Source organism: Balaenoptera borealis (genome assembly GCF_965194805.1).
Source record: "Balaenoptera borealis genome assembly, chromosome: 17".
Classification (NCBI taxonomy): Eukaryota; Metazoa; Chordata; class Mammalia; order Artiodactyla; family Balaenopteridae; genus Balaenoptera; species Balaenoptera borealis.
Genome location: NC_138876.1, coordinates 10,730,764 through 10,742,441, shown reverse-complemented (window position 1 = coordinate 10,742,441; position 11,678 = coordinate 10,730,764). Strand labels below are relative to the sequence as shown.

General features: G+C 57.5%; 2 protein-coding genes across 2 annotated transcripts; both read left to right on the top strand.

Annotated features, from left to right (window-relative positions):
• Positions 1–1,162: 1,162 nt before the first annotated feature.
• LOC309614644 (gasdermin-D-like) lies at positions 1,163–7,077 on the top strand (the record flags this gene model as incomplete). The annotated part of the gene is made up of 9 exons (XM_082363210.1): positions 1,163–1,454; positions 1,904–2,090; positions 2,493–2,500; positions 2,758–3,089; positions 4,422–4,527; positions 4,910–4,957; positions 5,880–6,055; positions 6,431–6,568; positions 7,072–7,077. The coding sequence occupies 9 exons, from the start codon at positions 1,163–1,165 to the stop codon at positions 7,075–7,077; spliced, it is 1,293 nt and encodes a 430-aa protein (XP_082219336.1).
• A 45-nt stretch (positions 7,078–7,122) lies between these two features.
• On the top strand, positions 7,123–10,293 carry LOC309614569 (uncharacterized protein). Its single transcript, XM_082363165.1, has 2 exons — positions 7,123–7,398; positions 7,784–10,293. Exons 1-2 carry the CDS (start codon positions 7,291–7,293, stop codon positions 8,261–8,263), a joined length of 588 nt encoding a protein of 195 aa, XP_082219291.1. The 5' UTR covers positions 7,123–7,290; the 3' UTR covers positions 8,264–10,293.
• Positions 10,294–11,678: the final 1,385 nt, after the last annotated feature.

Here is an 11,678-nt window from a genome sequence, read left to right as displayed (position 1 = left end):
GTCACCTTCCTCCGTAAAAACATTAAAATTACCATTTAAGACTGTACTGGCCCACTCCCAACCATACGTTAAATTTCTCTTTGGCCTTAAGTGTATTGGTATACAGATGACTATTCTAATATTAAGTATTATGACATTCTCTTAGAGCTAAAAGTTTTTCTTCTGATTTTAAATAAATTAAAACATTTTTGTGGGCCCTGGGCACCATGCCTAATGGAGAAGTCAACCCCTCACTTCTCTCCACCCCCCTTCCCCCCGGCAGGGGACAAGTCTGTCCCCTCGGGCTGGAGCCCATGGTCGCACCCTCTGGATATAAGCTCTTCAAGTCTTCCCTTTCCACTCGGCTGGGCTCCCGGCTGCCTGAGCTCTCGTCCTAAAACACACGCACTGGTGTGCAGTGCCGCTGCCCTGCTCACGAGCCCTCTGTGGCTCCCAGTGCCCTCCGAGGTAAGGTGCCCACTGCAAGGTCAAGTGCTATCAAAGACTACGGACAAAACGCTACTGGAGTCCGGAGGAGGGAGGGGTTCTTAGAGGATCGTCCTAGATGCATCTACCCAGAAACCCAATGATGTGGGCTGGGAGAAGAGAGGACTCCCTGTTCCCTTCCTGTTCCACCCGCATCTCTCCTCCCCGTCTTTGGACCGTGCCTGGGCCCTGCTACCCGGGAAAAGGAGGCAGGGCCAGACCGCAGAGGGTAACAGCTTATTAACCTGTGCCAGCGCTGTTCTAGGTTCTTTACAAACAGCTCGTCGGTCCTGGTCACAATCCCGCAGAGGAGGTATTACTATAGATAATAATAATCTATAAATATTTTATGTAAATATGCGTAAAGTTCCACTTAACAGATGAGGAAACTAAAGCAAAGAGTAACATTCCCAAGGGAACAGCTGTTCCAAAACTGAGGAGTCCTTGGTCCTCGAGTTTCTTGGGGTCCCGCGAAGGCAGGTAGGGGGGTGACTGGAGGGGTGTTTCCGGGGGGTTTGACCACCTGTGATTTCCACCTACAGGCTGACTTTAGCACCCAGCTGCGGGCATCGGGAGCAGGCTTCCCAGGGCGCCCCACTCCTCTCTCTGTTAGAAGCTCAGCCGGCTGGCAGCCTTCACCAAGGCCCCCGCATCCACAGCCCTGGATGACACCCGCTCTTCTTAGCCCTCAAGGAACATGTCATCCCTGTTCTCGAGGGGCACCAAGAGCTTGGTCAGAGAGCTGGGCAGGAAAGGCGAGCTGGTGCCCGTGGACAGCCTGGCCAGTGCCCTGCGCCTGCGCCCCTTCTGCCTGGTGAGGAGGAAGCACAGACGCCACCTGTGGCCTTGGGACGCCCCCCTCATCCCCACGGACTTCTCCCTCGTGGATGCACTGGAACCCGGCTCCCCCACCCCGGGGACCTTCAGGTGGGGCTGGCAGGCGGCAGAGCTGGGGGGCTGCAGGGCAGCTCGAAGAAAGATCCACGTGGGTGAGAAAGCTGACACCCTCCTCCCGGGCACACAGAGCCCCCGGGCCTGCCTGGCCTGGAGCCACACCGCGGGCACCCCGGCTGGCCCGTGCTTTCCGTGTGGGCGAAGGATGAACCGTTTTCTTCCTCCTGTCCCGGCTGTGCGATAGTTAATCATCATCATAATTTCAGTCACCATAATGGCTAACAAGGATGAAGTGCTTGCTGTGTGTCAGAGACCATGTTGGCAATTCCTCAGCTAATCCTGACAACCACCCTTGGAGGAAGACCCTGTCATTCTTCCGTCCCTTTTATAGATGGAGAAACTGAGGCTCCAGGAGTTAGGTGGCTTCTTGCCCAGGGTCACACCCAGCCAGTAAGTGGCGGAGGCCAAACTGGAGCCCGAGGCTGAGGCTTAGCCACACTCAGCCCTGCCTCCCTGGCTTCAGGCTGGACCTCTCTGCCCGCAGAGGTGAGCCGCAGCAAACCCATCCACCTCCGGGAGATGGTGGCAGGGGCCGTGACGGGGGGCGTGAGCGTGGGCACCGGGCTGCAGAGGAGCGTGGCGGGGAGCGGCGTGGTGAGCCGCAGCTCTGCCCTGGCTGTGCAGACCCTCAGGGCTCCCCCCAACACCTGGGAGACGCTGGTGGAGAAGAGGTGAGAGCTGGGGCACATCAGCCAGGCGGGCTGGGCTCTCCTCTCTGTGGGCACAGGTCCCCCGGGCTGGAGGGGAGCGTAGGGGGCAGGAGAGAAGAGCCCAAGCCTCCTGCCAGCTCGAGGCCTCGAGTGAAGCATTCTGAGGCCTGGGCTGGGACGGGGGAGTCCACTATTAGCAGCGAACCCAGGGGCCCAGGGAAGAGAGAGTGGGCGGTGAGAGGGACTCACTCATGCTAGGTCAGAGATTTCAACCCCAATGTTTCTAAGGCCAGAAAAGGAAACAGAAATGCGGTAGCTGCCAGGTGTGAGGCAACAGGGCGTGGTGGGGACTCCAGCAAAGCGGGGGACACATGCCTGCCTGAAGCTGGCAGCTGCGTCTCAGCTGCACCTGGTTATTGCCAGGCAGGAATGTGAGCTCAGTGGCACCGGTTTTTGAGAGAAGCTAGAAATGGGTTTTTTTTGGTGAAATCTACCAGTTTTAACATTATCTCAAAATTTCTAAATGCCACGTGAGCCAAGGAACGTATGCCTTTTGCCCGACTGAGCTGGCAGAAAGCCCGGTGGTAGCCTCTGGGCTGGACATCTTAAACCCTGTAGAAGACAGATGTCTCAGAGTTCCGTCAGTTTCTCCCCTTTGTGACCTCGCCCACCTGACCCTGAACTCTAGGCCGGCGGACAGGCCAGCCGCCCGCCGTCCCCTCCCGCTGCCTGCAGCAACACAGAGTCCAGGCTGCCCGCTTCGAAAGGCCCCTGAGCGGGGGAGCCCTGGAGAGCGGCCCCACCAGCTCTGCCTCTCCTCCTGCCCACACCCCGCGCGCCCGGCAGGAGACCGAGCACTCCGAGGCCCTCGTTCCTCAGGGAGCTGCAGAGCCGCAAGGAGAGGGAGCGCCTGTGTGTGGCGACGAGGCCGTGGAGGCCGCAGAGGACGCCACGCTTCAGAGCCTCAGCCGAGGAGACGGAGCGGGGCGGCTGTCACTCCTCCGGCCCAGCCGTTTCAAGGTGCAGGGGGTGTCCCAGGGGTGCTGAAAGCCAGCAAGGGGCCCACCCCTCCACCCTAACTCCTGCCAAAGAGCTGCCCCCTGGAAGGCGCCCCATCTAAACCAGGAGTGGAGTTCCTGGGCACTTGTGTCGTGGTTCTCAACGCTGCGTTTTAGAATCCCCTGGAGAGGCGTCGTGTTGTTTTTTGATTTTTTTTTTTTAATACCAGCACCCAGACACACACACACGCACGCACACGCACACACACATGCACACACAATCTGTTTTAACTGGTCTGGACTAGGACCCAGTTGCTGGTCTTCTTCTAACTCTCCCAGGTGAGTCTTACCTGCTGCCGGGGGGGTAGTATCACAGTGCAGGGGGGTTCGCACCCGCTTTGGAACTGGGCGTGTCTGGGTGCGAATCCCAGCTCTGCCCCTGGCTGGCTGGGTGGCCTTGGGCAAGTCACTTGACCCTCTGAGTTTGACGTCTCTGGTCCACGAAGCTGGGCTGCAGAATCGGGGTGAGGATTAAGCAGCGATGTGAGGAAAGTGCCCGGACGTGCTGAGTGCAAGGACAGTCAGTTTTCCTTCCACCTGTCTTCAAGACCCGGGCCTGCTCCTCCGCGGCTCTGTTCTCTGGTCATTCAGCGCCCATGGACCACCGGTCCCCACTGTGACTAGGGGAGGCTGGGCCCCACGGGGCTCTCGTCTCCCACACATCGAGTTGCACTCTCAGCATCAGCTCTGGGCCCCAGCTCTCGCCATCCCCGGGCGTGCAGCTGAGTACCGGTCAGTAGCCCTTTTCCTGTGGGAGCAGGGCGATAACAGGGCCACCACTGGCCCACATCAGGAGCCCCGGCTTCCCAGCACCCCCCAACAGCCGCCCCTCTGTGCCTCGGTTTCCACCTGCCCAACGAGGGAGGGCGACTTCGAGATCGCTTGGCGGCTGTCCAGCTGCAGGGCCCCAGGATTCCAGCTCAGCCTTTCGCAAAGCGAACACTCCAAACTCTGGACAATGCTTACTGAGGCAAAATAAAACTCATTTCTTTATGGTGGGAACTTGTAGAGCTTTTACCGTGCCAGTGTGTACTGCTTTGACCCCAGAGTGCCTTGGGTTTTTTGGAAATACCTCGTGTGCAACATATTTGGCAGAATGCTGTTTGTGCTGTGCCTGAGTGTCCCCTGCCTTTGGATCTCCCTCTCCCTGCCAACCTCAGAAGGCCCTGGTCATCAAGAGGGACCCTCGCAGTCCCTCCCCCCGTGTCCCCCCATCCCCTGCTCCTGTCTGCCCCCGAGACCCCTTCCTGCAGGCCCTAGCGTCCTGTGTGGACAAGACGTCCTGTTCTCCCAGCTCCAGGGTCCCAGCACCATGGCCAAAGAGAAGACGGTGGCCATCCCACGGGGCACAGTCTTGGCCTACAGGGTGCTGCAGCTGGTGATGGAGGAGGACCGCTGGGGTATGTGGAGGCTGGAGGAGCAGGAACAGCTGGGACGCGACTCTCCCTCTGGGAGGGCTGGGAGTGGGGCAGGGGCTGCGTCCAAGTGTGGGGCAGGAAGCGGGAGAGGGAGGCCGTTTCCTCGTTGGCCTGAGTAAGCAGCCAGCCAGGCAGATACTGAAAGGATGTGCCTTTCACAGAGGGCTGCCGAGGCCAGCTCTCAGGGAGGGCTTACAAGCCAGCCTATGCCCTGCTTGTCCCGCGGGGCCGGGGATGGGGGGGATGTGACTGGAGGAAGGGTCGTGTTATCTAATTAGCACAGAGAATCACGTGGACCAGGGGTGGTCCTGCTCACCCATGGCCTGGGGACCCTTCTCTTTTCCCTGCCTGTGCTCCCATGCAGCTGTGCTGTACCTGCCTGAAGGAAAGCTCTGGAGAGACAGCAGCGGAGGTGAGTGACCCCTGCAGGAGCCCAGGAACCCAGCCAGAAATCACTCCTTCCCCGAAGAATGCCCTGACCCCATCATTGGGGTCCCTTCCCTCCCCATGCGGTCACCCCGTGTCACTCGGGCAGGGAGGGCCATGTGCTCTCTCCCCAGTGGGAAGGAGATGAGCTGGAAAAACCAGGACCAGGCTGTGGGGAGAAGGATGGTGAGTGTAGGAGTCGCAGGCTGGCTCCAGGCTCCAGCTCCAGTCTTGGTCTCCACACCCACACAACGGGGAGGCTGGGACTTTCCTTACCAGGTCGGGAGGATCAGTGATGAAGTCTGGACAGCATTCGGTACCTGGAAGGTTGGTTCTCAAGAGGCAGTTTGTACTGTTAACAAGACAGGAGTGGGAAGGCGGGGGCGCCTGACCACTCTGCCAGACCCACCCACCTCTGCCGTGGCGCTTAGAGCCTGAGAAGCCCTGTCCTAGCCATCCCAGTGGGGCAACTGGCCGGAGGTGGGGCTCAGCCTGGGGGGTCTGAGGAGCAGACACACAGCAGGCCCTTGGGCAGAGAAGTGGCCTTCCCTTGAGCTGAAGCATCAGCCCTGGGCAGGGTGAGTGAGGAGGGGAAGAAGGAGAGGAGGAGAGTGAGGTGGGTGAAAAGGGGAGAGGCGAGGATAAGCCCCGTGGGTGGTGCCCGCTATGTAGTAGGTGCTCAGAAAATGCTTACGGAAGCAAGGGGGGTGGGGAGGGAAGGAGGGAGGAAGGGAGAGGTGAGCCCATAAAGGTGTGCTCTGCCTGACACGGGCCAGGTCTGTGACCCCAGGACCTCCTGGTCAGGTTCAGGACACCAGGGCCTGACTGGCGCAGGGCAGGGAGCCCGGGGAAAGGCTCCGGCAGGCGCCGATGCCTCTCCCCACAGGCGCCGATGCCTCTCCCCACAGGCACGGCCTCTGGCTGGGCCCCAGGTGAGGAGCCTGACTTCCGGGGCCTGCAGAGGCAGGCTAGGGCCCAGTTGCAGGACCTGGCTACGCTGCCCCCAGAGCTGCGGGACCCGCTGCTGGGCGCCCTCCAAGAGCTGCTCCAGGACCCTTGGGCACTGCAGGAGCTCGAGGACACAGTAAGGGGCTCAACGGCCAGACCCGGGCTGGGGGCTGGCATCCAGAACAGAGAGGGATGGGCTAGGGGGATGAGGGGCAGGAACGGGACATGCTATGGCTCTTGGTAGCACACAGCCTCGGAAGGCCCTGGGGTGACTGGGTGCTGCCCCGTACCAGCTGTCATATCAGAATCTCCCTGAGCGTTTGTTCCCTGAAGCCCAAGGAGGGACCTTGGTTCAGCATTGTTGGCAATGAACCCAGGCTCGTCCCAGCCTCACTGGCATCATGAGGGGCTGGGGACCGAGGGCATGGGGACGGGAGCTTGGGGGGTAGAGTACGTGGACAGAGGGGGACCCACAGCTGCCTCTCCGCTCTTCCTCGCCGCTCTCCTGCAGCTGGAACAGGCCCTGGACACTGGGGTGCTGGGACAGCTGGGTGGCCCTGGGGGCCTCCTCCTAATCATCCTCCGGGACCCCTCAGGCAGCTGGTCATCCTCGAAAGGCAGAGCCATCCTCTGCATTCTTGGAGCGCAAGTAGGTAAGAGGACTCCCGTGGGCTGCGGACGGGAAGAAGAGAGCCTGGGGAAAGACGCTGTTCATGGCTGGAGCCTCACGTTGGGGGTCAGGCTGGCCTGGTTCTCGTCCTGGCTCAGCCATGGGCAGCCCTGGGCAGGTCGCACTGTGTCCTGCTTAATAACCACCTCGCAAAGCCACCAGGCCAGAAGACGAGCTAATACACATGAACGCCTCTTGTAAGTCAAGCCCACCATCCACCCGTAACAGATTGTGTTTTAGGAAGACTGAGGGGGACGGGAGCAGTCTTACTGAGGACCACACAGCACTTCCACGGCAGGCACCGTTCCCACCTTCTGGAATCTTCTGGGGAAAGATGGCCCCAGAGATACCTGGTGGGGCTTCTCCGCAGCTCAGGGCTCCTGTGTCCCAGCCCTTCCTGCCGGGGCCGCCAGGCTCACGAGGAGTCACAGGTGCTACAGACCCTTGGTGGCCCTCACACCCCCCACCCCGTCTCTCCGCAGTGCTGAGTGACGCCCAACACTGCCTGCTGGCCCAGTGCCTGGAGAGAGGGGTCCTGCCTCAGCGGCTGGAGCTGGGGAGAACCTGGGGAGAACCTGGGGAGGGGGTGTGGGGAGGACGTCCAGGGAAACAGACCTGCGAGCGTGCGCTGGGCTCTGACCTCTGTGTACCCAGACCTGAGCAGCCTCTGCCGGGTGGGCTACACCCAGGTTTATTCACAGATGGCGTTGGACTCCTCCCTTGCGCCCGGCCGTCTGCTAGGGCCCGAGAACACGGCGGCAAGAGGCAGCCCTGTCCGTCACAGGCTGCTCAAGGGGACACTCCAACAGGTGATTACAGACAGCGCCTGATTTAGCTTGTGTAGGTGGCGGTGGGAGCTCAGGGGTGTTTCCCAGAGCGGGGGCGCCTCCACGCAGTTCATGGATTAACAGATGAAGGATAGGGGGTGGCTGTCCAGGCAGAACAGCGTATGCAAAGGCTGGGAGGCACTGGGAGCGTTGGAAACCACTGACTGCAGGCAGCGCAGGGGAGAGCATTTTGGGGGGCGCGTTACCTGGAACCACAGTTCTGCTGGGAGCAAGGCCCCAGGGCCGAGGCTTCGCTGTAGGGAGGGCGGGGGAACAGAGGCCCCAGGCTCCCACCCTCAGCGGAGGGGTGTTCCACTGCTCCCGGCCTTGGGAGACCTATCTGTTCACTCTGGGTGATTCCTTGCAGGTGGCGAGCATCTTAGAGGCAGACTTCAACCAGATGGAGGAAACAACCTTCTCCCTCCCACCGGCCGTGCTCTCGTCCCTGCAGAGTGAGGATGTGGCCCTCACCCGGAGCCTGGTGGAGGGCTGTGAGCTGGAGCCGCAGGGCCCCGCCGCCAACTCACCTGGGACCTGGTGCCACAGCTGTCTGCGCTCTACGTGTCCCTCGCAGGGCTGCAGCTGCTGGCCGGCCCCGGCCCTGCAGCCCTCCGGGCTGATGCCTGAGAAGGGCGCCACATCCTCCCCCAGGGTCCCAGCCACCCTGCCTCCAGGGAGCTGTTGGCCTGGAGCCTCTGTGCAGGGCCGGGAGGCAGCCGCCCCTCCGGCAGCCACAGGTGACTGGGGGGCTCCCCAGGACCGGCTCACACACCCTCTTCTCTCCTTCACAGGATGGCCCCCAGACTTTAGTTGCCTGTCCGCATCTGGGGCGGGCGGCACCAGTTAGGCTAGGGTCCTACCTCGGATCAGGATTCTTCCTGGAGAGGCCGTAGAGGCTGGTCCCAGAACAGCCTGGCCTCCACTCACTGCTCCACCAACGACAGCTGGGTAGCTGGCACGTCCGGCCTTCTCTGCGCTTCCTCCTCCTGTAAAATTACCCCCGTAAAGTGGGGTGATGAGAATTCCCAGCTCACGGGATTGTAGCGAAGATTTTAAAAGTTGTACATAAAGTGCTCAGAACAGTGCCTGGCTGCCAGCTATTATTGCGCGATGTTGTTATTATTAATAATAGTATCACCGTTCTGGAAGAAGCTGCCGGACCTTTCTCCAGGTTAACAAAGGACTTGGACAATCTCCCCTTAATTTCAGCTCCCTGCAGCTCTACTTCAGCCTCAGTTTTCCCATTTGTAAAATGAGAGTGACGGATCAAACCGCTCAGTTGTCACCCAGCTGCACCGTTCAGGGATTCCACTACAGACTGGGGTGCAGGCCAAGGGCTGTGCATCTTTGTGTGAGCAGTGGGGGGTGTGGGCACGCACACGCGTGTGTAAGGGCGTGCACAGGGAACAGGGGAAGCGCCTGAGCACGCATCACAGGCCAGAACCGGCTCTCCTGCCTCCCAGCTCCATGCTCCTCCTAGCAGAGCACACCCAGACAGAAACAGACCTCAGGAAGACAGCGCTCAGAGGCAGACCGATCAGCTGGTTTTGCCCACTCTCAGCAGGATCACTTTATATATTCTCGTCTACTGATAAAACCTGTCTAACAATCAAAACAATGGTCATTGTAAAAAAAAATAATAATAGGGGGCTTCCCTGGTGGCGCAGTGGTTGAGAGTCTGCCTGCCAATGCAGGGGACACGGGTTCGAGCCCTGGTCTGGGAAGATCCCACATGCCGCGGAGCGACTAGGCCCGTGAGCCACAACTACTGAGCCTGCGCGTCTGGAGCCTGTGCTCCGCAACAAGAGAGGCCATGATAGTGAGAGGCCCGCGCACCGCGATGAAGAGTGGCCCCCGCTCGCCGCAACTAGAGAAAGCCCTCGCACAGAAACGAAGACCCAACACAGCCATAAATAAATAAATAAATAAATCAAATTAAAAAAAAAAAAAGACCACAGACTGGGGGGCTTAAAAACTAGACCTTTAAAAATAAATAAATAAATAAAATAATAATAATAATAAAGTTTCAAATAGGTATGAAAAACATTTTAATCTCCTTAATTCCATTCTCCAGAAATAACCAGTATTGACATTCCGATGTTTATCCTTTCAGTATTTTTTCCATGTATTCATATAAATTATCTTGCAGAAAAATTTGGTATGTATAGTTTCATAAACTTGCTTTTTAAATATGTAATATATTATGTGTATGCCATCAAACATTCTCTGTAACATGAGAAGTGAGGTTTTGGGCAAGGGAATCTTTGCAGACCTTACACCAACCCCTGGAAAGCTCTATTCTGGAAATAATGCACCAACGTCACACTTTCACCAAATTTCAGCATCTTCAGTTTCGTCTGGAGAGTGCGGACACGGGCTCCTCCTTGTGGGGAGAGCAAGAACATAGATGCTTTCTACTCTTCATTGCCAGTTGTCCAGTCCATCACATTAATCAAGCCTTTCTTTTTGCATGTTGCTCTTATGGGCTCAGAGAGGCCCATGTTTTAATAAGTTAATGAGCCACAAGTAATTTAAAAGGGATTAATGTTCAACTCACATGTCTTAAAGGGCATTAAATGAGTCCACACATATGGTCTGCATGAAAATCCTCTTTCCTTTCCCAGCCCCTCACCTCCTGCAGCTGCCCCAGCCCCTCTGACCGCCCCTCCGCCTGCCTGACTTCTCCTTAACCCCTCCCATTCCCCTCTTCCTCCTCACGCACCCTCCCCTCTCTGAACTTCATTACACAAACTGGCCAATCTTCTCTCCCAGCAAGAATCTCTCCTTTTGTAGGGGCGGGAATGGACATCCAGTGGCAATGAAGGCTTCTCTCTTGTGGTCTGGTGAACATAATAATAAATGTTGTTCCATAACACATACATTTTTAAGTTCAACTTTCTTGAAAACAAGCTTCTGCCTGAAATTAGAGGTGGTCACAACTTGAACCAACAATCTAATTAAATCAAACTAGTTCTAGAAAGTGAGAGTTCCAGCAGCAGCAGCAGCATCAAACATGGAGAAAAATAACATAACAGAGAGCAAGGGCCCTGAAACCAGTAGATTTAGACTGAGCAGTGGCTCTAGCGGTAGCTGTGTGACCTTAGGCAAGTTTCTTAACCTCTCTGAATGTTTCCTCATCTATAAAACGGGGGTAACAATATCTCCCTATGTTTGTGCCCCTTGAATAGCATGCTTACGTACAGTGGTTTCCTCCCTTTATAGGACCTCTAGAGAGCCCACTCATCGGTGCTCACAGGATGATCCTTGTCTGAAATCTTTCAGCAGCTAAGTCAGGGGTTCCAGGAGCTGTTAGCTTGGGGCCAGCAGCAGAGCTGGGATAGGTGAGCTGCCCTGCGGCTGTAGGCGTCTGAGGAAGCCGCCTCTCTGTGCATAGGCGCCTCCTCTGCCTTTGACCACCCGGAGCAGCTCTCCCTTCTCAGGACCTCCCCCAAGCACCTGGGGCGCAGCCTGGAAGCCACTGTTGTCTTAGCAGCTATTCCAGGTCAGAGGTGGGACCACGGAGATTGACTTTAACAGATGGGGAGAATGGGGCCCAGGGAAGTCGTAAAGCCAGTGAGTGAGGGGCAGAAAGGGAGCAGAACCCGTACAGTGGAGACTCTCCTCTACACGGACTGTCCTGCGGTCCACCCTCCATGCCCCTGCCCCTCCTCCCAGCCTCTCGCTGCCAAATGCTCCCTGGAGGACCACTCCCCCACCAGAACAAAAGATGCCGTTATAAACAGGAGGCGGGGAAGGCAGGCCTCACTGGGAGGATAACACCTGATCAAAGACGCAGGGTATGACCCATCTGCCACCCCACAGGGGGACCAGCCACTGCCAAGGGCCTGGACAGTGCAGCGCCCTCACTGCATTTGAGGAACAGCAAGGTTAGCGTGGCCGGGGTTACTTGATGCGGACTGAAGGAGACGTGATATTTGTGTACATGCACGATGTATGTACAAGGTCTGTCCTCACATCACTGTTTACAGTGACAGTAGTTTGGAAATAAACTGAGTCCCTCAGATAGGGACTGGTTTAGCGAATTACGGTACAGGCATATAATGGAATACCACACAGCATTCACAGAGAACAAGGATGCTGTCTAGGTAAAAACGTGGGGCAATCTACGATTCTCATTAAGTGAATAAAGCCAAGTATGCAATAGTATATGGAACAAATTGCACTTGGGTAAGGGGATAGGAAGAATAAATACTGGTGACATAAAACTTGAACCCAGGTCTATCCCACCTACTGAAGGCGCA

Coding starts and splice junctions, on each gene's coding strand:
- LOC309614569 (XM_082363165.1), top strand. CDS start 7,291: ATGGCGTTGGACTCCTCCCTTGCGCCCGGCCGTCTGCTAGGGCCCGAG. Junction 7,399..7,783: donor TCAAGGGGACACTCCAACAG/GTGATTACAGAC, acceptor GATTCCTTGCAG/GTGGCGAGCATCTTAGAGGC.